The 25,013-nt window shown below is 36.6% G+C and overlaps 1 protein-coding gene across 2 annotated transcripts in view; it reads right to left on the reverse strand.

The window, feature by feature from the left end:
* LOC145296898 (uncharacterized) overlaps window positions 1-25,013 on the reverse strand; it is a 151,191-nt gene that overhangs the window by 90,607 nt on the left and 35,571 nt on the right. For both annotated transcript variants that reach the window (XM_080143059.1, XM_080143061.1), the window contains exon 2: window positions 23,134-23,390. In XM_080143059.1, coding sequence (XP_079999185.1) covers window positions 23,134-23,307 — 174 coding nt within the window. In that variant the 5' untranslated portion in view covers window positions 23,308-23,390. The remainder of the gene's footprint in view (window positions 1-23,133; window positions 23,391-25,013) is intronic.

Raw genomic sequence — 25,013 nt, forward strand, 5'->3', positions numbered from 1 at the left:
GTCCCGGAAACAAACACTCGGGCAACGCCGGATACCCCCGCTAGTTGTCTATATTGTATTGTAGCGAATTTACTGTTAACTTTCTAAAATTATCTATCTTCTTCTATATAATCTATCTTCTATCTTCTATCTATCTTCTATCTATCTTCTATCTTCTATCTATCTATTCTATCTATCTTCTTCTATATAAATAAAATGAACTCATTTTTTCCCGTCGGATTTTGACCTTAATAGGATTAAAAATCAAGATATTTCATGCAAATATAATATGCACAAACGGCAGAACAATATCTGAGGTGTGTTATAGGCTTATTATTTCTCAAATTCCTCGATAATCTTAGATTTCTATACTTTTTCTGCTGAGAAGTCACGGCCAAAATCGGTTAAGATCAATGGAAGTGGTAAAATATTTTCTCTCTAATAAATTCCTCCTCCGCCTGCCACCACTTAACACCGTTTGGGGATCGTTCACAAGGAACAGTTGAGAAGAGAACACCGGTTTGGCTTCGTAGTTCTTTCATGTGAAGTTATTTAAAATCACTAAACTAAGCTGCAGTGCTCTGTGGCGTAGTGGTTAGCGTGCTGGACAGTTCACATTATATTTTCACGTTCGCGCCGACCTACCGTAGTCGTTTTTTTTTGTTTTTTTTTTCCTAAACAACTGGAATGGACTTTTCTTGGTGGCCGAACTGTTAACGTTGCAGATGTTTGGTTTTTTTTTTTTTCACACTTTATTTTCCTACTTTTACTCATGACTCCGGGTTTGATCCTTCCTACTTATCTACCATAACATTTTTTAAAACTCCCCCCCGTCCCGGAAACAAACACTCGGGCAACGCCGGATACCCCCGCTAGTTGTCTATATTGTATTGTAGCGAATTTACTGTTAACTTTCTAAAATTATCTATCTTCTTCTATATAATCTATCTTCTATCTTCTATCTATCTTCTATCTATCTTCTATCTTCTATCTATCTATTCTATCTATCTTTCTATCTTCTATATAAATAAAATGAACTCATTTTTTCCCGTCGGATTTTGACCTTAATAGGATTAAAAATCAAGATATTTCATGCAAATATAATATGCACAAACGGCAGAACAATATCTGAGGTGTGTTATAGGCTTATTATTTCTCAAATTCCTCGATAATCTTAGATTTCTATACTTTTTCTGCTGAGAAGTCACGGCCAAAATCGGTTAAGATCAATGGAAGTGGTAAAATATTTTCTCTCTAATAAATTCCTCCTCCGCCTGCCACCACTTAACACCGTTTGGGGATCGTTCACAAGGAACAGTTGAGAAGAGAACACCGGTTTGGCTTCGTAGTTCTTTCATGTGAAGTTATTTAAAATCACTAAACTAAGCTGCAGTGCTCTGTGGCGTAGTGGTTAGCGTGCTGGACAGTTCACATTATATTTTCACGTTCGCGCCGACCTACCGTAGTCGTTTTTTTTTGTTTTTTTTTTCCTAAACAACTGGAATGGACTTTTCTTGGTGGCCGAACTGTTAACGTTGCAGATGTTTGGTTTTTTTTTTTTTCACACTTTATTTTCCTACTTTTACTCATGACTCCGGGTTTGATCCTTCCTACTTATCTACCATAACATTTTTTAAAACTCCCCCCCGTCCCGGAAACAAACACTCGGGCAACGCCGGATACCCCCGCTAGTTGTCTATATTGTATTGTAGCGAATTTACTGTTAACTTTCTAAAATTATCTATCTTCTTCTATATAATCTATCTTCTATCTTCTATCTATCTTCTATCTATCTTCTATCTTCTATCTATCTATTCTATCTATCTTTCTATCTATATAAATAAAATGAACTCATTTTTTCCCGTCGGATTTTGACCTTAATAGGATTAAAAATCAAGATATTTCATGCAAATATAATATGCACAAACGGCAGAACAATATCTGAGGTGTGTTATAGGCTTATTATTTCTCAAATTCCTCGATAATCTTAGATTTCTATACTTTTTCTGCTGAGAAGTCACGGCCAAAATCGGTTAAGATCAATGGAAGTGGTAAAATATTTTCTCTCTAATAAATTCCTCCTCCGCCTGCCACCACTTAACACCGTTTGGGGATCGTTCACAAGGAACAGTTGAGAAGAGAACACCGGTTTGGCTTCGTAGTTCTTTCATGTGAAGTTATTTAAAATCACTAAACTAAGCTGCAGTGCTCTGTGGCGTAGTGGTTAGCGTGCTGGACAGTTCACATTATATTTTCACGTTCGCGCCGACCTACCGTAGTCGTTTTTTTTTGTTTTTTTTTTCCTAAACAACTGGAATGGACTTTTCTTGGTGGCCGAACTGTTAACGTTGCAGATGTTTGGTTTTTTTTTTTTTCACACTTTATTTTCCTACTTTTACTCATGACTCCGGGTTTGATCCTTCCTACTTATCTACCATAACATTTTTTAAAACTCCCCCCCGTCCCGGAAACAAACACTCGGGCAACGCCGGATACCCCCGCTAGTTGTCTATATTGTATTGTAGCGAATTTACTGTTAACTTTCTAAAATTATCTATCTTCTTCTATATAATCTATCTTCTATCTTCTATCTATCTTCTATCTATCTTCTATCTTCTATCTATCTATTCTATCTATCTTTCTATCTATATAAATAAAATGAACTCATTTTTTCCCGTCGGATTTTGACCTTAATAGGATTAAAAATCAAGATATTTCATGCAAATATAATATGCACAAACGGCAGAACAATATCTGAGGTGTGTTATAGGCTTATTATTTCTCAAATTCCTCGATAATCTTAGATTTCTATACTTTTTCTGCTGAGAAGTCACGGCCAAAATCGGTTAAGATCAATGGAAGTGGTAAAATATTTTCTCTCTAATAAATTCCTCCTCCGCCTGCCACCACTTAACACCGTTTGGGGATCGTTCACAAGGAACAGTTGAGAAGAGAACACCGGTTTGGCTTCGTAGTTCTTTCATGTGAAGTTATTTAAAATCACTAAACTAAGCTGCAGTGCTCTGTGGCGTAGTGGTTAGCGTGCTGGACAGTTCACATTATATTTTCACGTTCGCGCCGACCTACCGTAGTCGTTTTTTTTTGTTTTTTTTTTTCCTAAACAACTGGAATGGACTTTTCTTGGTGGCCGAACTGTTAACGTTGCAGATGTTTGGTTTTTTTTTTTTTCACACTTTATTTTCCTACTTTTACTCATGACTCCGGGTTTGATCCTTCCTACTTACCTACCATAACATTTTTTAAAACTCCCCCCCGTCCCGGAAACAAACACTCGGGCAACGCCGGATACCCCCGCTAGTTGTCTATATTGTATTGTAGCGAATTTACTGTTAACTTTCTAAAATTATCTATCTTCTTCTATATAATCTATCTTCTATCTTCTATCTATCTTCTATCTATCTTCTATCTTCTATCTATCTATTCTATCTATCTTCTATCTATCTATCTATATAAATAAAATGAACTCATTTTTTCCCGTCGGATTTTGACCTTAATAGGATTAAAAATCAAGATATTTCATGCAAATATAATATGCACAAACGGCAGAACAATATCTGAGGTGTGTTATAGGCTTATTATTTCTCAAATTCCTCGATAATCTTAGATTTCTATACTTTTTCTGCTGAGAAGTCACGGCCAAAATCGGTTAAGATCAATGGAAGTGGTAAAATATTTTCTCTCTAATAAATTCCTCCTCCGCCTGCCACCACTTAACACCGTTTGGGGATCGTTCACAAGGAACAGTTGAGAAGAGAACACCGGTTTGGCTTCGTAGTTCTTTCATGTGAAGTTATTTAAAATCACTAAACTAAGCTGCAGTGCTCTGTGGCGTAGTGGTTAGCGTGCTGGACAGTTCACATTATATTTTCACGTTCGCGCCGACCTACCGTAGTCGTTTTTTTTTGTTTTTTTTTTTTCCTAAACAACTGGAATGGACTTTTCTTGGTGGCCGAACTGTTAACGTTGCAGATGTTTGGTTTTTTTTTTTTTCACACTTTATTTTCCTACTTTTACTCATGACTCCGGGTTTGATCCTTCCTACTTACCTACCATAACATTTTTTAAAACTCCCCCCCGTCCCGGAAACAAACACTCGGGCAACGCCGGATACCCCCGCTAGTTGTCTATATTGTATTGTAGCGAATTTACTGTTAACTTTCTAAAATTATCTATCTTCTTCTATATAATCTATCTTCTATCTTCTATCTATCTTCTATCTATCTTCTATCTTCTATCTATCTATTCTATCTATCTTCTATCTATCTATATAAATAAAATGAACTCATTTTTTCCCGTCGGATTTTGACCTTAATAGGATTAAAAATCAAGATATTTCATGCAAATATAATATGCACAAACGGCAGAACAATATCTGAGGTGTGTTATAGGCTTATTATTTCTCAAATTCCTCGATAATCTTAGATTTCTATACTTTTTCTGCTGAGAAGTCACGGCCAAAATCGGTTAAGATCAATGGAAGTGGTAAAATATTTTCTCTCTAATAAATTCCTCCTCCGCCTGCCACCACTTAACACCGTTTGGGGATCGTTCACAAGGAACAGTTGAGAAGAGAACACCGGTTTGGCTTCGTAGTTCTTTCATGTGAAGTTATTTAAAATCACTAAACTAAGCTGCAGTGCTCTGTGGCGTAGTGGTTAGCGTGCTGGACAGTTCACATTATATTTTCACGTTCGCGCCGACCTACCGTAGTCGTTTTTTTTTGTTTTTTTTTTTCCTAAACAACTGGAATGGACTTTTCTTGGTGGCCGAACTGTTAACGTTGCAGATGTTTGGTTTTTTTTTTTTTCACACTTTATTTTCCTACTTTTACTCATGACTCCGGGTTTGATCCTTCCTACTTACCTACCATAACATTTTTTAAAACTCCCCCCCGTCCCGGAAACAAACACTCGGGCAACGCCGGATACCCCCGCTAGTTGTCTATATTGTATTGTAGCGAATTTACTGTTAACTTTCTAAAATTATCTATCTTCTTCTATATAATCTATCTTCTATCTTCTATCTATCTTCTATCTTCTATCTATCTATTCTATCTATCTTCTATCTATCTATATAAATAAAATGAACTCATTTTTTCCCGTCGGATTTTGACCTTAATAGGATTAAAAATCAAGATATTTCATGCAAATATAATATGCACAAACGGCAGAACAATATCTGAGGTGTGTTATAGGCTTATTATTTCTCAAATTCCTCGATAATCTTAGATTTCTATACTTTTTCTGCTGAGAAGTCACGGCCAAAATCGGTTAAGATCAATGGAAGTGGTAAAATATTTTCTCTCTAATAAATTCCTCCTCCGCCTGCCACCACTTAACACCGTTTGGGGATCGTTCACAAGGAACAGTTGAGAAGAGAACACCGGTTTGGCTTCGTAGTTCTTTCATGTGAAGTTATTTAAAATCACTAAACTAAGCTGCAGTGCTCTGTGGCGTAGTGGTTAGCGTGCTGGACAGTTCACATTATATTTTCACGTTCGCGCCGACCTACCGTAGTCGTTTTTTTTGTTTTTTTTTTCCTAAACAACTGGAATGGACTTTTCTTGGTGGCCGAACTGTTAACGTTGCAGATGTTTGGTTTTTTTTTTTTTCACACTTTATTTTCCTACTTTTACTCATGACTCCGGGTTTGATCCTTCCTACTTACCTACCATAACATTTTTTAAAACTCCCCCCCGTCCCGGAAACAAACACTCGGGCAACGCCGGATACCCCCGCTAGTTGTCTATCTATTCTATATAAATAAAATGAACTCATTTTTTCCCGTCGGATTTTGACCTTAATAGGATTAAAAATCAAGATATTTCATGCAAATATAATATGCACAAACGGCAGAACAATATCTGAGGTGTGTTATAGGCTTATTATTTCTCAAATTCCTCGATAATCTTAGATTTCTATACTTTTTCTGCTGAGAAGTCACGGCCAAAATCGGTTAAGATCAATGGAAGTGGTAAAATATTTTCTCTCTAATAAATTCCTCCTCCGCCTGCCACCACTTAACACCGTTTGGGGATCGTTCACAAGGAACAGTTGAGAAGAGAACACCGGTTTGGCTTCGTAGTTCTTTCATGTGAAGTTATTTAAAATCACTAAACTAAGCTGCAGTGCTCTGTGGCGTAGTGGTTAGCGTGCTGGACAGTTCACATTATATTTTCACGTTCGCGCCGACCTACCGTAGTCGTTTTTTTTTGTTTTTTTTTTCCTAAACAACTGGAATGGACTTTTCTTGGTGGCCGAACTGTTAACGTTGCAGATGTTTGGTTTTTTTTTTTTTCACACTTTATTTTCCTACTTTTACTCATGACTCCGGGTTTGATCCTTCCTACTTACCTACCATAACATTTTTTAAAACTCCCCCCCGTCCCGGAAACAAACACTCGGGCAACGCCGGATACCCCCGCTAGTTGTCTATATTGTATTGTAGCGAATTTACTGTTAACTTTCTAAAATTATCTATCTTCTTCTATATAATCTATCTTCTATCTTCTATCTATCTTCTATCTATCTTCTATCTTCTATCTATCTATTCTATCTATCTTCTATCTATCTTCTATTCTATATCTATATAAATAAAATGAACTCATTTTTTCCCGTCGGATTTTGACCTTAATAGGATTAAAAATCAAGATATTTCATGCAAATATAATATGCACAAACGGCAGAACAATATCTGAGGTGTGTTATAGGCTTATTATTTCTCAAATTCCTCGATAATCTTAGATTTCTATACTTTTTCTGCTGAGAAGTCACGGCCAAAATCGGTTAAGATCAATGGAAGTGGTAAAATATTTTCTCTCTAATAAATTCCTCCTCCGCCTGCCACCACTTAACACCGTTTGGGGATCGTTCACAAGGAACAGTTGAGAAGAGAACACCGGTTTGGCTTCGTAGTTCTTTCATGTGAAGTTATTTAAAATCACTAAACTAAGCTGCAGTGCTCTGTGGCGTAGTGGTTAGCGTGCTGGACAGTTCACATTATATTTTCACGTTCGCGCCGACCTACCGTAGTCGTTTTTTTTTGTTATTTTTTTCCTAAACAACTGGAATGGACTTTTCTTGGTGGCCGAACTGTTAACGTTGCAGATGTTTGGTTTTTTTTTTTTCACACTTTATTTTCCTACTTTTACTCATGACTCCGGGTTTGATCCTTCCTACTTACCTACCATAACATTTTTTAAAACTCCCCCCCGTCCCGGAAACAAACACTCGGGCAACGCCGGATACCCCCGCTAGTTGTCTATATTGTATTGTAGCGAATTTACTGTTAACTTTCTAAAATTATCTATCTTCTTCTATATAATCTATCTTCTATCTTCTATCTATCTTCTATCTATCTTCTATCTTCTATCTATCTATTCTATCTATCTTCTATCTATATAAATAAAATGAACTCATTTTTTCCCGTCGGATTTTGACCTTAATAGGATTAAAAATCAAGATATTTCATGCAAATATAATATGCACAAACGGCAGAACAATATCTGAGGTGTGTTATAGGCTTATTATTTCTCAAATTCCTCGATAATCTTAGATTTCTATACTTTTTCTGCTGAGAAGTCACGGCCAAAATCGGTTAAGATCAATGGAAGTGGTAAAATATTTTCTCTCTAATAAATTCCTCCTCCGCCTGCCACCACTTAACACCGTTTGGGGATCGTTCACAAGGAACAGTTGAGAAGAGAACACCGGTTTGGCTTCGTAGTTCTTTCATGTGAAGTTATTTAAAATCACTAAACTAAGCTGCAGTGCTCTGTGGCGTAGTGGTTAGCGTGCTGGACAGTTCACATTATATTTTCACGTTCGCGCCGACCTACCGTAGTCGTTTTTTTTTGTTTTTTTTTCCTAAACAACTGGAATGGACTTTTCTTGGTGGCCGAACTGTTAACGTTGCAGATGTTTGGTTTTTTTTTTTTTCACACTTTATTTTCCTACTTTTACTCATGACTCCGGGTTTGATCCTTCCTACTTACCTACCATAACATTTTTTAAAACTCCCCCCCGTCCCGGAAACAAACACTCGGGCAACGCCGGATACCCCCGCTAGTTGTCTATATTGTATTGTAGCGAATTTACTGTTAACTTTCTAAAATTATCTATCTTCTTCTATATAATCTATCTTCTATCTTCTATCTATCTTCTATCTATCTTCTATCTTCTATCTATCTATTCTATCTATCTTCTATCTATCTTCTATCTTCTTCTATCTATTCTCTATATAAATAAAATGAACTCATTTTTTCCCGTCGGATTTTGACCTTAATAGGATTAAAAATCAAGATATTTCATGCAAATATAATATGCACAAACGGCAGAACAATATCTGAGGTGTGTTATAGGCTTATTATTTCTCAAATTCCTCGATAATCTTAGATTTCTATACTTTTTCTGCTGAGAAGTCACGGCCAAAATCGGTTAAGATCAATGGAAGTGGTAAAATATTTTCTCTCTAATAAATTCCTCCTCCGCCTGCCACCACTTAACACCGTTTGGGGATCGTTCACAAGGAACAGTTGAGAAGAGAACACCGGTTTGGCTTCGTAGTTCTTTCATGTGAAGTTATTTAAAATCACTAAACTAAGCTGCAGTGCTCTGTGGCGTAGTGGTTAGCGTGCTGGACAGTTCACATTATATTTTCACGTTCGCGCCGACCTACCGTAGTCGTTTTTTTTTGTTTTTTTTTCCTAAACAACTGGAATGGACTTTTCTTGGTGGCCGAACTGTTAACGTTGCAGATGTTTGGTTTTTTTTTTTTTCACACTTTATTTTCCTACTTTTACTCATGACTCCGGGTTTGATCCTTCCTACTTACCTACCATAACATTTTTTAAAACTCCCCCCCGTCCCGGAAACAAACACTCGGGCAACGCCGGATACCCCCGCTAGTTGTCTATATTGTATTGTAGCGAATTTACTGTTAACTTTCTAAAATTATCTATCTTCTTCTATATAATCTATCTTCTATCTTCTATCTATCTTCTATCTATCTTCTATCTTCTATCTATCTATTCTATCTATCTTCTATCTATCTATCTATATAAATAAAATGAACTCATTTTTTCCCGTCGGATTTTGACCTTAATAGGATTAAAAATCAAGATATTTCATGCAAATATAATATGCACAAACGGCAGAACAATATCTGAGGTGTGTTATAGGCTTATTATTTCTCAAATTCCTCGATAATCTTAGATTTCTATACTTTTTCTGCTGAGAAGTCACGGCCAAAATCGGTTAAGATCAATGGAAGTGGTAAAATATTTTCTCTCTAATAAATTCCTCCTCCGCCTGCCACCACTTAACACCGTTTGGGGATCGTTCACAAGGAACAGTTGAGAAGAGAACACCGGTTTGGCTTCGTAGTTCTTTCATGTGAAGTTATTTAAAATCACTAAACTAAGCTGCAGTGCTCTGTGGCGTAGTGGTTAGCGTGCTGGACAGTTCACATTATATTTTCACGTTCGCGCCGACCTACCGTAGTCGTTTTTTTTTGTTTTTTTTTCCTAAACAACTGGAATGGACTTTTCTTGGTGGCCGAACTGTTAACGTTGCAGATGTTTGGTTTTTTTTTTTTTCACACTTTATTTTCCTACTTTTACTCATGACTCCGGGTTTGATCCTTCCTACTTACCTACCATAACATTTTTTAAAACTCCCCCCCGTCCCGGAAACAAACACTCGGGCAACGCCGGATACCCCCGCTAGTTGTCTATATTGTATTGTAGCGAATTTACTGTTAACTTTCTAAAATTATCTATCTTCTTCTATATAATCTATCTTCTATCTTCTATCTATCTTCTATCTATCTTCTATCTTCTATCTTCTATCTTCTTCTATATAAATAATCTATCTTCTTCTTCTATATAAATAAAATGAACTCATTTTTTCCCGTCGGATTTTGACCTTAATAGGATTAAAAATCTAGATATTTCATGCAAATATAATATGCACAAACGGCAGAACAATATCTGAGGTGTGTTATAGGCTTATTATTTCTCAAATTCCTCGATAATCTTAGATTTCTATACTTTTTCTGCTGAGAAGTCACGGCCAAAATCGGTTAAGATCAATGGAAGTGGTAAAATATTTTCTCTCTAATAAATTCCTCCTCCGCCTGCCACCACTTAACACCGTTTGGGGATCGTTCACAAGGAACAGTTGAGAAGAGAACACCGGTTTGGCTTCGTAGTTCTTTCATGTGAAGTTATTTAAAATCACTAAACTAAGCTGCAGTGCTCTGTGGCGTAGTGGTTAGCGTGCTGGACAGTTCACATTATATTTTCACGTTCGCGCCGACCTACCGTAGTCGTTTTTTTTTTTTTTTTCCTAAACAACTGGAATGGACTTTTCTTGGTGGCCGAACTGTTAACGTTGCAGATGTTTGGTTTTTTTTTTTTTCACACTTTATTTTCCTACTTTTACTCATGACTCCGGGTTTGATCCTTCCTACTTACCTACCATAACATTTTTTAAAACTCCCCCCCGTCCCGGAAACAAACACTCGGGCAACGCCGGATACCCCCGCTAGTTGTCTATATTGTATTGTAGCGAATTTACTGTTAACTTTCTAAAATTATCTATCTTCTTCTATATAATCTATCTTCTATCTTCTATCTATCTTCTATCTATCTTCTATCTTCTATCTTCTATCTTCTTCTATATAAATAATCTATATAAATAAAATGAACTCATTTTTTCCCGTGGGATTTTGACCTTAATAGGATTAAAAATCAAGATATTTCATGCAAATATAATATGCACAAACGGCAGAACAATATCTGAGGTGTGTTATAGGCTTATTATTTCTCAAATTCCTCGATAATCTTAGATTTCTATACTTTTTCTGCTGAGAAGTCACGGCCAAAATCGGTTAAGATCAATGGAAGTGGTAAAATATTTTCTCTCTAATAAATTCCTCCTCCGCCTGCCACCACTTAACACCGTTTGGGGATCGTTCACAAGGAACAGTTGAGAAGAGAACACCGGTTTGGCTTCGTAGTTCTTTCATGTGAAGTTATTTAAAATCACTAAACTAAGCTGCAGTGCTCTGTGGCGTAGTGGTTAGCGTGCTGGACAGTTCACATTATATTTTCACGTTCGCGCCGACCTACCGTAGTCGTTTTTTTTTGTTTTTTTTTCCTAAACAACTGGAATGGACTTTTCTTGGTGGCCGAACTGTTAACGTTGCAGATGTTTGGTTTTTTTTTTTTCACACTTTATTTTCCTACTTTTACTCATGACTCCGGGTTTGATCCTTCCTACTTACCTACCATAACATTTTTTAAAACTCCCCCCCGTCCCGGAAACAAACACTCGGGCAACGCCGGATACCCCCGCTAGTTGTCTATATTGTATTGTAGCGAATTTACTGTTAACTTTCTAAAATTATCTATCTTCTTCTATATAATCTATCTTCTATCTTCTATCTATCTTCTATCTATCTTCTATCTTCTATCTTCTATTCTATCTATCTATCTATATAAATAAAATGAACTCATTTTTTCTCGTCGGATTTTGACCTTAATAGGATTAAAAATCAAGATATTTCATGCAAATATAATATGCACAAACGGCAGAACAATATCTGAGGTGTGTTATAGGCTTATTATTTCTCAAATTCCTCGATAATCTTAGATTTCTATACTTTTTCTGCTGAGAAGTCACGGCCAAAATCGGTTAAGATCAATGGAAGTGGTAAAATATTTTCTCTCTAATAAATTCCTCCTCCGCCTGCCACCACTTAACACCGTTTGGGGATCGTTCACAAGGAACAGTTGAGAAGAGAACACCGGTTTGGCTTCGTAGTTCTTTCATGTGAAGTTATTTAAAATCACTAAACTAAGCTGCAGTGCTCTGTGGCGTAGTGGTTAGCGTGCTGGACAGTTCACATTATATTTTCACGTTCGCGCCGACCTACCGTAGTCGTTTTTTTTTTTTTTTTTTTCCTAAACAACTGGAATGGACTTTTCTTGGTGGCCGAACTGTTAACGTTGCAGATGTTTGGTTTTTTTTTTTTTCACACTTTATTTTCCTACTTTTACTCATGACTCCGGGTTTGATCCTTCCTACTTACCTACCATAACATTTTTTAAAACTCCCCCCCGTCCCGGAAACAAACACTCGGGCAACGCCGGATACCCCCGCTAGTTGTCTATATTGTATTGTAGCGAATTTACTGTTAACTTTCTAAAATTATCTATCTTCTTCTATATAATCTATCTTCTATCTTCTTCTATCTTCTTCTATCTATTCTTCTTCTTCTATTCTTCTATCTTCTATATAAATAAAATGAACTCATTTTTTCCCGTCGGATTTTGACCTTAATAGGATTAAAAATCTAGATATTTCATGCAAATATAATATGCACAAACGGCAGAACAATATCTGAGGTGTGTTATAGGCTTATTATTTCTCAAATTCCTCGATAATCTTAGATTTCTATACTTTTTCTGCTGAGAAGTCACGGCCAAAATCGGTTAAGATCAATGGAAGTGGTAAAATATTTTCTCTCTAATAAATTCCTCCTCCGCCTGCCACCACTTAACACCGTTTGGGGATCGTTCACAAGGAACAGTTGAGAAGAGAACACCGGTTTGGCTTCGTAGTTCTTTCATGTGAAGTTATTTAAAATCACTAAACTAAGCTGCAGTGCTCTGTGGCGTAGTGGTTAGCGTGCTGGACAGTTCACATTATATTTTCACGTTCGCGCCGACCTACCGTAGTCGTTTTTTTTTGTTTTTTTTTCCTAAACAACTGGAATGGACTTTTCTTGGTGGCCGAACTGTTAACGTTGCAGATGTTTGGTTTTTTTTTTTTTCACACTTTATTTTCCTACTTTTACTCATGACTCCGGGTTTGATCCTTCCTACTTACCTACCATAACATTTTTTAAAACTCCCCCCCGTCCCGGAAACAAACACTCGGGCAACGCCGGATACCCCCGCTAGTTGTCTATATTGTATTGTAGCGAATTTACTGTTAACTTTCTAAAATTATCTATCTTCTTCTATATAATCTATCTTCTATCTATCTTCTATCTATCTATCTTCTTCTATCTATCTATCTTTCTATTCTATATAAATAAAATGAACTCATTTTTTCCCGTCGGATTTTGACCTTAATAGGATTAAAAATCAAGATATTTCATGCAAATATAATATGCACAAACGGCAGAACAATATCTGAGGTGTGTTATAGGCTTATTATTTCTCAAATTCCTCGATAATCTTAGATTTCTATACTTTTTCTGCTGAGAAGTCACGGCCAAAATCGGTTAAGATCAATGGAAGTGGTAAAATATTTTCTCTCTAATAAATTCCTCCTCCGCCTGCCACCACTTAACACCGTTTGGGGATCGTTCACAAGGAACAGTTGAGAAGAGAACACCGGTTTGGCTTCGTAGTTCTTTCATGTGAAGTTATTTAAAATCACTAAACTAAGCTGCAGTGCTCTGTGGCGTAGTGGTTAGCGTGCTGGACAGTTCACATTATATTTTCACGTTCGCGCCGACCTACCGTAGTCGTTTTTTTTTGTTTTTTTTTCCTAAACAACTGGAATGGACTTTTCTTGGTGGCCGAACTGTTAACGTTGCAGATGTTTGGTTTTTTTTTTTTCACACTTTATTTTCCTACTTTTACTCATGACTCCGGGTTTGATCCTTCCTACTTACCTACCATAACATTTTTTAAAACTCCCCCCCGTCCCGGAAACAAACACTCGGGCAACGCCGGATACCCCCGCTAGTTGTCTATATTGTATTGTAGCGAATTTACTGTTAACTTTCTAAAATTATCTATCTTCTTCTATATAATCTATCTTCTATCTTCTATCTATCTTCTATCTATCTTCTATCTTCTATCTTCTATTCTATCTATCTATATAAATAAAATGAACTCATTTTTTCCCGTCGGATTTTGACCTTAATAGGATTAAAAATCAAGATATTTCATGCAAATATAATATGCACAAACGGCAGAACAATATCTGAGGTGTGTTATAGGCTTATTATTTCTCAAATTCCTCGATAATCTTAGATTTCTATACTTTTTCTGCTGAGAAGTCACGGCCAAAATCGGTTAAGATCAATGGAAGTGGTAAAATATTTTCTCTCTAATAAATTCCTCCTCCGCCTGCCACCACTTAACACCGTTTGGGGATCGTTCACAAGGAACAGTTGAGAAGAGAACACCGGTTTGGCTTCGTAGTTCTTTCATGTGAAGTTATTTAAAATCACTAAACTAAGCTGCAGTGCTCTGTGGCGTAGTGGTTAGCGTGCTGGACAGTTCACATTATATTTTCACGTTCGCGCCGACCTACCGTAGTCGTTTTTTTTTGTTTTTTTTTCCTAAACAACTGGAATGGACTTTTCTTGGTGGCCGAACTGTTAACGTTGCAGATGTTTGGTTTTTTTTTTTTCACACTTTATTTTCCTACTTTTACTCATGACTCCGGGTTTGATCCTTCCTACTTACCTACCATAACATTTTTTAAAACTCCCCCCCGTCCCGGAAACAAACACTCGGGCAACGCCGGATACCCCCGCTAGTTGTCTATATTGTATTGTAGCGAATTTACTGTTAACTTTCTAAAATTATCTATCTTCTTCTATATAATCTATCTTCTATCTTCTATCTATCTTCTATCTATCTTCTATCTTCTATCTTCTATTCTATCTATATAAATAAAATGAACTCATTTTTTCCCGTCGGATTTTGACCTTAATAGGATTAAAAATCAAGATATTTCATGCAAATATAATATGCACAAACGGCAGAACAATATCTGAGGTGTGTTATAGGCTTATTATTTCTCAAATTCCTCGATAATCTTAGATTTCTATACTTTTTCTGCTGAGAAGTCACGGCCAAAATCGGTTAAGATCAATGGAAGTGGTAAAATATTTTCTCTCTAATAAATTCCTCCTCCGCCTGCCACCACTTAACACCGTTTGGGGATCGTTCACAAGGAACAGTTGAGAAGAGAACACCGGTTTGGCTTCGTAGTTCTTTCATGTGAAGTTATTTAAAATCACTAAACTAAGCTGCAGTGCTCTGTGGCGTAGTGGTTAGCGTGCTGGACAGTTCACATTATATTTTCACGTTCGCGCCGACCTACCGTAGTCGTTTTTTTTTGTTTTTTTTTCCTAAACAACTGGAATGGACTTTTCTTGGTGGCCGAACTGTTAACGTTGCAGATGTTTGGTTTTTTTTTTTTTCACACTTTATTTTCCTACTTTTACTCATGACTCCGGGTTTGATCCTTCCTACTTACCTACCATAACATTTTTTAAAACTCCCCCCCGTCCCGGAAACAAACACTCGGGCAACGCCGGATACCCCCGCTAGTTGTCTATATTGTATTGTAGCGAATTTACTGTTAACTTTCTAAAATTATCTATCTTCTTCTATATAATCTATCTTCTATCTTCTATCTATCTTCTATCTATCTTCTATCTTCTATCTTCTATTCTATCTATCTATATAAATAAAATGAACTCATTTTTTCCCGTCGGATTTTGACCTTAATAGGATTAAAAATCAAGATATTTCATGCAAATATAATATGCACAAACGGCAGAACAATATCTGAGGTGTGTTATAGGCTTATTATTTCTCAAATTCCTCGATAATCTTAGATTTCTATACTTTTTCTGCTGAGAAGTCACGGCCAAAATCGGTTAAGATCAATGGAAGTGGTAAAATATTTTCTCTCTAATAAATTCCTCCTCCGCCTGCCACCACTTAACACCGTTTGGGGATCGTTCACAAGGAACAGTTGAGAAGAGAACACCGGTTTGGCTTCGTAGTTCTTTCATGTGAAGTTATTTAAAATCACTAAACTAAGCTGCAGTGCTCTGTGGCGTAGTGGTTAGCGTGCTGGACAGTTCACATTATATTTTCACGTTCGCGCCGACCTACCGTAGTCGTTTTTTTTTGTTTTTTTTTCCTAAACAACTGGAATGGACTTTTCTTGGTGGCCGAACTGTTAACGTTGCAGATGTTTGGTTTTTTTTTTTTTCACACTTTATTTTCCTACTTTTACTCATGACTCCGGGTTTGATCCTTCCTACTTACCTACCATAACATTTTTTAAAACTCCCCCCCGTCCCGGAAACAAACACTCGGGCAACGCCGGATACCCCCGCTAGTTGTCTATATTGTATTGTAGCGAATTTACTGTTAACTTTCTAAAATTATCTATCTTCTTCTATATAATCTATCTTCTATCTTCTATCTATCTTCTATCTATCTTCTATCTTCTATCTTCTATTCTATCTTCTATATAAATAAAATGAACTCATTTTTTCCCGTCGGATTTTGACCTTAATAGGATTAAAAATCAAGATATTTCATGCAAATATAATATGCACAAACGGCAGAACAATATCTGAGGTGTGTTATAGGCTTATTATTTCTCAAATTCCTCGATAATCTTAGATTTCTATACTTTTTCTGCTGAGAAGTCACGGCCAAAATCGGTTAAGATCAATGGAAGTGGTAAAATATTTTCTCTCTAATAAATTCCTCCTCCGCCTGCCACCACTTAACACCGTTTGGGGATCGTTCACAAGGAACAGTTGAGAAGAGAACACCGGTTTGGCTTCGTAGTTCTTTCATGTGAAGTTATTTAAAATCACTAAACTAAGCTGCAGTGCTCTGTGGCGTAGTGGTTAGCGTGCTGGACAGTTCACATTATATTTTCACGTTCGCGCCGACCTACCGTAGTCGTTTTTTTTTGTTTTTTTTTCCTAAACAACTGGAATGGACTTTTCTTGGTGGCCGAACTGTTAACGTTGCAGATGTTTGGTTTTTTTTTTTTCACACTTTATTTTCCTACTTTTACTCATGACTCCGGGTTTGATCCTTCCTACTTACCTACCATAACATTTTTTAAAACTCCCCCCCGTCCCGGAAACAAACACTCGGGCAACGCCGGATACCCCCGCTAGTTGTCTATATTGTATTGTAGCGAATTTACTGTTAACTTTCTAAAATTATCTATCTTCTTCTATATAATCTATCTTCTATCTTCTATCTATCTTCTATCTATCTTCTATCTTCTATCTTCTATTCTATATAAATAAATTGAACTCATTTTTTCCCGTCGGATTTTGACCTTAATAGGATTAAAAATCTAGATATTTCATGCAAATATAATATGCACAAACGGCAGAACAATATCTGAGGTGTGTTATAGGCTTATTATTTCTCAAATTCCTCGATAATCTTAGATTTCTATACTTTTTCTGCTGAGAAGTCACGGCCAAAATCGGTTAAGATCAATGGAAGTGGTAAAATATTTTCTCTCTAATAAATTCCTCCTCCGCCTGCCACCACTTAACACCGTTTGGGGATCGTTCACAAGGAACAGTTGAGAAGAGAACACCGGTTTGGCTTCGTAGTTCTTTCATGTGAAGTTATTTAAAATCACTAAACTAAGCTGCAGTGCTCTGTGGCGTAGTGGTTAGCGTGCTGGACAGTTCACATTATATTTTCACGTTCGCGCCGACCTACCGTAGTCGTTTTTTTTTGTTTTTTTTTCCTAAACAACTGGAATGGACTTTTCTTGGTGGCCGAACTGTTAACGTTGCAGATGTTTGGTTTTTTTTTTTTTCACACTTTATTTTCCTACTTTTACTCATGACTCCGGGTTTGATCCTTCCTACTTACCTACCATAACATTTTTTAAAACTCCCCCCCGTCCCGGAAACAAACACTCGGGCAACGCCGGATACCCCCGCTAGTTGTCTATATTGTATTGTAGCGAATTTACTGTTAACTTTCTAAAATTATCTATCTTCTTCTATATAATCTATCTTCTATCTATCTTCTATCTATCTATCTATCTTCTTCTATTCTTCTATCTATATAAATAAAATGAACTCATTTTTTCTCGTCGGATTTTGACCTTAATAGGATTAAAAATCAAGATATTTCATGCAAATATAATATGCACAAACGGCAGAACAATATCTGAGGTGTGTTATAGGCTTATTATTTCTCAAATTCCTCGATAATCTTAGATTTCTATACTTTTTCTGCTGAGAAGTCACGGCCAAAATCGGTTAAGATCAATGGAAGTGGTAAAATATTTTCTCTCTAATAAATTCCTCCTCCGCCTGCCACCACTTAACACCGTTTGGGGATCGTTCACAAGGAACAGTTGAGAAGAGAACACCGGTTTGGCTTCGTAGTTCTTTCATGTGAAGTTATTTAAAATCACTAAACTAAGCTGCAGTGCTCTGTGGCGTAGTGGTTAGCGTGCTGGACAGTTCACATTATATTTTCACGTTCGCGCCGACCTACCGTAGTCGTTTTTTTTTTTTTTTTTTTCCTAAACAACTGGAATGGACTTTTCTTGGTGGCCGAACTGTTAACGTTGCAGATGTTTGTTTTTGTTTTTTTTCACACTTTATTTTCCTACTTTTACTCATGACTCCGGGTTTGATCCTTCCTACTTACCTACCATAACATTTTTTAAAACTCCCCCTCGTCCCGGAAACAAACACTCGGGCAACGCCGGATACCCCCGCTAGTTGTCTATATTGTATTGTAGCGAATTTACTGTTAACTTTCTAAAATTATCTGTAAATAATAGCTTCACTTAAAGTTAAAAATGCAAAAGTCAAGTATCATGGTATATATATTATTTTAATTGGAATTCATTATTGAGATGAGTATTATTTATATTATTTTTTTTATTGCGGACTATTATTCTCATCTTTATTAGTTGTTGTTTCACGACGTTTCGGCCAACTATTCCTCTGGCCTTCGTCAGGTGGTAATCGCGACGGATAGGAACTTCGAATCTCCTAACTGCATTCTCAGCAATCACTGCCATCCTCAATAAATACGTTATAAATAATACTCATCTCAATAATGAATTCCAATTAAGGAATAATATCTATACCATTCGGTACGGACCCGAGCATGGAAGATCAGATAATAAATAAAACAGGGATTTATAAGATAAAAAAAAACCCAACCTTCATCGCCCCTTCGGGCGCAGTTGATAGAGACGTTGAATCTCTACGGTTCCAGATGATGATTGTCTGAAGATAGCGGTTTCAATCCTACCCAAAGCCGGCCAGAGGCTTACTTGGCCAAAAACGTGGTGAGACGACAACAACTACGGATGGCAGTAATTGCTGAGAATGCAGTTAGGAGATTCGAAGTTCCTATCCGTCGCGGTTACCGCCTGACGAAGGCCAGAGGAATAGTTGGCCGAAACGTCGTGAAACAGCAACTAATAAAGATGAGAATAATAGTCCGCAATAAATAAATTAATATCATGGTTCACTTGTGCTCTAAACAGAAATATTCATTTCGGACGCGCTCCTGCCTTATCAAAGAACTAACTGTTGATTTTATATGGCGGGCCTTTCTGCTTGTGCGGTGATAAAACGTTGCTAATGTTTTTGTGGTGCTACGTTGTACAAAAGTAGTCAAAATCGCACTTCCTTCTTTAATCGATGTTTTTCGATTATCGATTTTCCATGCTTATCAGACGCATTCTGATGCAAAACCTACATTAGAATACTTCTAGACGCCTTAAGTACTTTGATGAGAAATTAAAAAAATACCGACCCAGCCGTTTCCGAGTCCATAGGAAATGGACTTCCTCACACACAGTTTTGTTTATATAATAGTAGAGATATAATTTTCCCGTGTCTGACACAAGGTTATTATTGAAAGGTTCACGATAAAAATCAAACTGTCCGCCAACATTGAAGCGACTAATTTATTTACTTTATCGTTACAACAAGTACACTTCTTAGGTGAACTGAATTTATTACTAAGACGTAAATCTTTAAGAATCACCACGATGAGTTGTCAACCCACAAATCAACAGAGATTAGACCATTCCTGTAATAACTTGGTCCCTGTTGTTAGCAGTGTAATGCTGATTATATGCAGTTCTAAGGAGTCCACCCTCTCAGGCTTTGTCTTTTCTCTTTGAGAAGGGGGGTTAGTGTATTACTAATCGCCTGAGGGTCTCTGTCTGGTATGCCTACGGAGATGCACAGGGATTTTTTGCATAGTCAGAGGGCTCCTCCTCTGGAGCACTGGCTTTTTCAAGCCTACTTTTCGATCCTAGTGTCACAGTTCTTGCGATAAAAGAGAACTAAATAAACACCACGAAATGACCTTTTGACCCCCAATTCGATTCTGTTTTATTTTGCATTGTTTTCGCCAGTTCTTTCTAAAATCAGGTACTTGCAGGAGCGGCCACATGAAGGTTGCCAACATCGGCAAATTAGAAGGTCTCCCGTTTCAAAGTTCGCAGTAAACGGTGCTAGGTCAAAATCAGTTCCCGATATTAAAGACTTCCCGTTTTTGATTATAATAAAGTAATCAAACAGGAGTTAAAGAAAAAAGTTTTGTACTAATTTGTATTTAAAAAATTCCTTTTATAAAAATAAATATTCATATAGGTGGTTTGATTTTATTTCGGAAATATTATAAAATGTTTTTCTTTTAATTTTTTAGAAGGGGGTAATCAAATAGATCGTTTCCTTTATTTATTTTCTGAAATATAATAATTTTTCACTCTCGTCAGTTCGTCCGTTCATCTGTCCGCACTTTTCTCAATAACTATGTCTTGGAATTTTTTGAAATTTTGCACAAACATTAAACATGATAGGAGTAAAAAAGCAACAGAACGGATTTTTCGGGAAAACTCCGGTTGCTCCCGCCCCGGGTGTGTTTTTCGGGCTAAAATGGCTAAAATTGACACTTTTGTGCTTATAAAAAAAATGTATGCCTTGGATTTTGATAAAACTTTCTAAAAAGTTGTAACTAACTGATTTCTATATAATTTTGTTTGTCTATACTTCACGATAACTCTTAGATGTGCCCTAGGGCCTCTTTTAGGGCTAATAAAACACTCAATTTTGGGGACTATTTTACCATATTTGTCCAAAATTTTCTGTGTATGTCTATTAAGCAGTTTTGCATGGCGCTGAACCTAAATTTGCATATGGTAAGGCTTGGGAGACTTTGGGGGCTAAATGGGGGACAAATGCTTAACTTAGTCATTTTTTAAGCCTCGCTTACTGTGCACCCACGCGGAGACCATGCATGCTTCACTTGTTTTAACTATATTACGCATAGTTTATTAATGGCTACTAGTTAAATATAGTTCTAGCAATTGATACAAGTTTAACACAAAGAAAACGAAGCTACCAGATACAGGCAATCTGTAAATTTGACCGGAAGTTATATTACGGTGAAGTTTACCAATTTTGACCTAACACCGTTTACTATGGACTACAATTCGGAAAATCTTTCTGGTTTACCCCAAATAAAATTGCTTAGATTCGAACGTTGCACACCCAGGCCGCCAGTACACCTCGATATCGATTTCACAATCACCACATACTACCTGTTTCTGATAAGCAAATAAGTAGTTTTTATCTATTAATTTATTTTAATTTTTTTTTTTTTGGCATTATAAATTTTTTTTTCGTTTTTGTATTAGACCAGTGTTCCTCAACCTTTGCTGGTCCGTGGCTCCCTTACTTCAACAAAGAGTGCAGATGTTATTGTATGTTATTTATTTACTCTAAAATTATAAATAACAGTTAACATTCTGCTGAAAATGACACGTTTGTTGTTGAACTCGTGTGACGAGGCCTCGTATGCCCGGCTCTATTTTGGTACAAATTAGTTGATTTACGCGTAAAACGTCTTTCCAGATAGGTATATTTCAGGATACAGAAATTTCAGGATACGAAAATTCCAGGATACGAAATCTAAATCAGAACTAATTAATTTCGTATCTAGAGGTTTCACTGTATATATAAAAATAAATAAACTACTTTTTTGTCATGGCTGGAGTCTTGTCACCTTGTTTATACATTGCAAGTTTTTACATTTTGAATTACATTTTCTGACGTCGGCTTCTTCCTTGTAAGAGTATCTTGTGTAGTTTCCGACGTGTAGGAGACGGGGAGTCTCGTCGTGGGCGACGAAGCGTTTCACTGAAGAACCACGGCAACACACAGCGAACCAACAAACAATGACAGCCACGGCGCGAAGGTAATTAACAAAGCTCAGCTGACTGCACGAATAGAAACGGAACCCAACGGTCACTAACGGAACCCAACGGTCACTGTACTGATCGCCACGAACGTCAGAACCCGACTGCCTCGCACCTCCAATGGACCGATTTTTATTCCTCAAGATGGCCTAGCTAATTTGCATCCCCGCGAGATCTCGCGCGATCCTGCGAGATTCCGTCTCTAATAAAAGCAGGCAGGCGCCATCTTGGAACTCTTTCTTCCGCTGCCCCGACCACAGGATCAGCCACCACCCCGCACGCCAGGCACACACGGACCCTCTTGCGCCGAGGGCTACGGTTAGTCTCACATTCCTCAGCGAAGGCCTGTGGCCCCCTAATGGAGCTATGGACCCCAATCGAGAAACGCTGTACTAGACTATGCATGATTATTGCGTGCCACCAGTTTTATCAATAATTCTTGATTGACAATTCATTTTTTTGTGATAGTTTGGAATAGACAATAAATAAATAAGTAAAAATAAATATAAAATAAAAATGGAATATGTTTAACGGTAAAAATTTACTGCGGACTTCAAAGCGGGAATCTTGGTTTGCCGCAACATCTGTAGCGAACGTTGTGCTGTCCAACCGATTAGATTCGAACTGGGTCGGTAAGGACGTCCGTCCAACGCGATATTCACTTCACCACGGTTACGTATCATTTATCTACGATAACTAACATTTCCTTTTTTGTGTGTGATATTTTTGGAAAAGGAGACAGAAAAAAAAATAAATAAAAATGAAGTTTGTTTAACGATAAAAGTGAGTAAAACTCAAGCAAAATTACTGTTTCGACTATAAATGTAGCAATATTGAAACACGGTATGTGAAACTAATGTTAAGAACGCTTTTTAACACGTAAGGTTAAAATTAAATTAGAATGATATTCGAGTTATCTCCCTTGAAATATTCGGCCAGTGTTAGAAAAATGTGCTCTACTATCCAACAGCAAACAATATATCAATGTTTATGTTTTTTTAACACTTGGAACAGCGGTTTGGGGGGGGGGTCGGAGTGGTGCGCTTTTGAGATAAGATTAAGGACAACTCACCCCACGTATCTTCTCACAGCCGTTCCAACCAATGTGAAAGTCACGAGCTGGAACTGTGCAATCCTGGATTTCCCGGCGCACGAAAGAGATCTGTTTGCTCCCAAAGGTGGCCATAACTGTCAGTTGTTCAGATTTTCTATTCTTACTCGGTGGAAGAAGACTGTAATGGCTCATTTTAGTTTGGTCAAATAAGCGCTGACCATGTTACGGACCGGGTCACATGAATCCGACGCAAAGATGGCGATCACTCTATTTTCCTGAAATAAATAAATTAAAAAAAAATACTAATCTTAAAATTGTTTAAAATTACGTTTATAATCTTTCTGTATATAAAACTCAACGTATGCTTGCATGTGCGTGATTTTGTGTCTCATGTATAAAGAAAGGTCCGAAAATATACATAGAATTGAATAGTGCATTATGCAAATTTTACCGGACAAGACAATGGGCGTGTTCCTGAATTTTTAAGTGCACCCCTGTTGAGCTAAGACATCATATATATATATATATATATATATATATATATATATATATATATATATATATATATATATATGTGTGTGTGTGTGTGTGTGTGTGTGTGTGTGTGTGTGTGTGTGTGTGCGTATACTAATTTTTCTTAAATCAACCTTGTCAGCCGTGTTTTAAAATCTCTCCATTTCTTCTTTCTACACACAATTTATCTTTCTTTTAATAATATTATTTGAACTCATTCCCTTTTTTCCTTGTACCCATTTATGAATTACTCCACGGAAGTCTGCCTTTTGGATTATTTTGAACCATCTTCCATTAACGCGATTCCTTTGGATTTTACTTGTGAAATGGAAATTTAATCAACCTTTTTGGATTCTACCGTTATTGGATATTTTACCCTTCACCAGACTATCCATTCACGTGAAATCACCCTTTTCTTCACCCTATTCCCTCTGTTTCACTATTTGTGACCAAGTAAAATCTATGACTTGTAGTTTCATTAAATACTTTTGCAAGCAAAATCCGATTCCGCATTTTGCTAATTCCTACCGTCTGATGTGAAGGAAAGTATATCTTCGAAACTACGCGGATTAAGGACTATCCACTTATTAAGTGTTTCCTTTTCAAATTAAATTTTTTAAACTCTTTTTCAAAGTGTGTTTTAACATGTTTTATTAACTACTTGTTCTTATATATATATATATATATATATATATATATATATATATATATATGTGTGCGTGTGTGTGTGTGTGTGTGAGTGTGTGTGTGTGTGTGCGTGTGTGTGTGAAAGGCCAAATTTTAAAAGCAATACAGCAGCTTCGATTGTCTTACATTTAGTCTAATAAAAATGATGAAAAAAAATAATAAAAATGAATTTGTTTTCGGACTTTATTTCAGCCTTAGAGTCTAGTAAAGTATTTTATATAGAATAAATAGTTTTTTATAATTTTTGGTTTGTCAAATAATTTACGCCGCTAAACTACACATTTGCCAAATAATTAAATTTATCGTCATTTTATGTTTCAAATGTAATTCCCGCCCCCACCAGAAAAAATAAATTGTATTTGTCATTATTTGCTCCCACCTCAACCGCCAAACTTGAAAAAATGCTAGAGGTAACATATCTTGTTGAACGATTATTGGCCAAAAAGTGGGTACTCATTTTACGTTAAATTTATATAGAAAAGTGATCCCCTACTTTAAGATGTCATTTTTTTTTTTCAAAATTTCTTCTCTCATAATATTTATAAAGTCTTTTATAATATTTGTATTAGGCCAAAAAAGTAGATCTTTATTTTTTTAGGGGGTTAAACGACGCTGGGTCACGTCGTATAAAGTTACCTTTTCAATTAGAAAGTTCAGTTTGTAATCGATGAGATAAACGTGACAAAAGTGTAAATTGT

The sequence above is a fragment of the Euprymna scolopes genome, chromosome 17 (assembly GCF_053919585.1).
Source record: "Euprymna scolopes isolate OS-2025 chromosome 17, ASM5391958v1, whole genome shotgun sequence".
NCBI lineage: Eukaryota > Metazoa > Mollusca > Cephalopoda > Sepiida > Sepiolidae > Euprymna > Euprymna scolopes.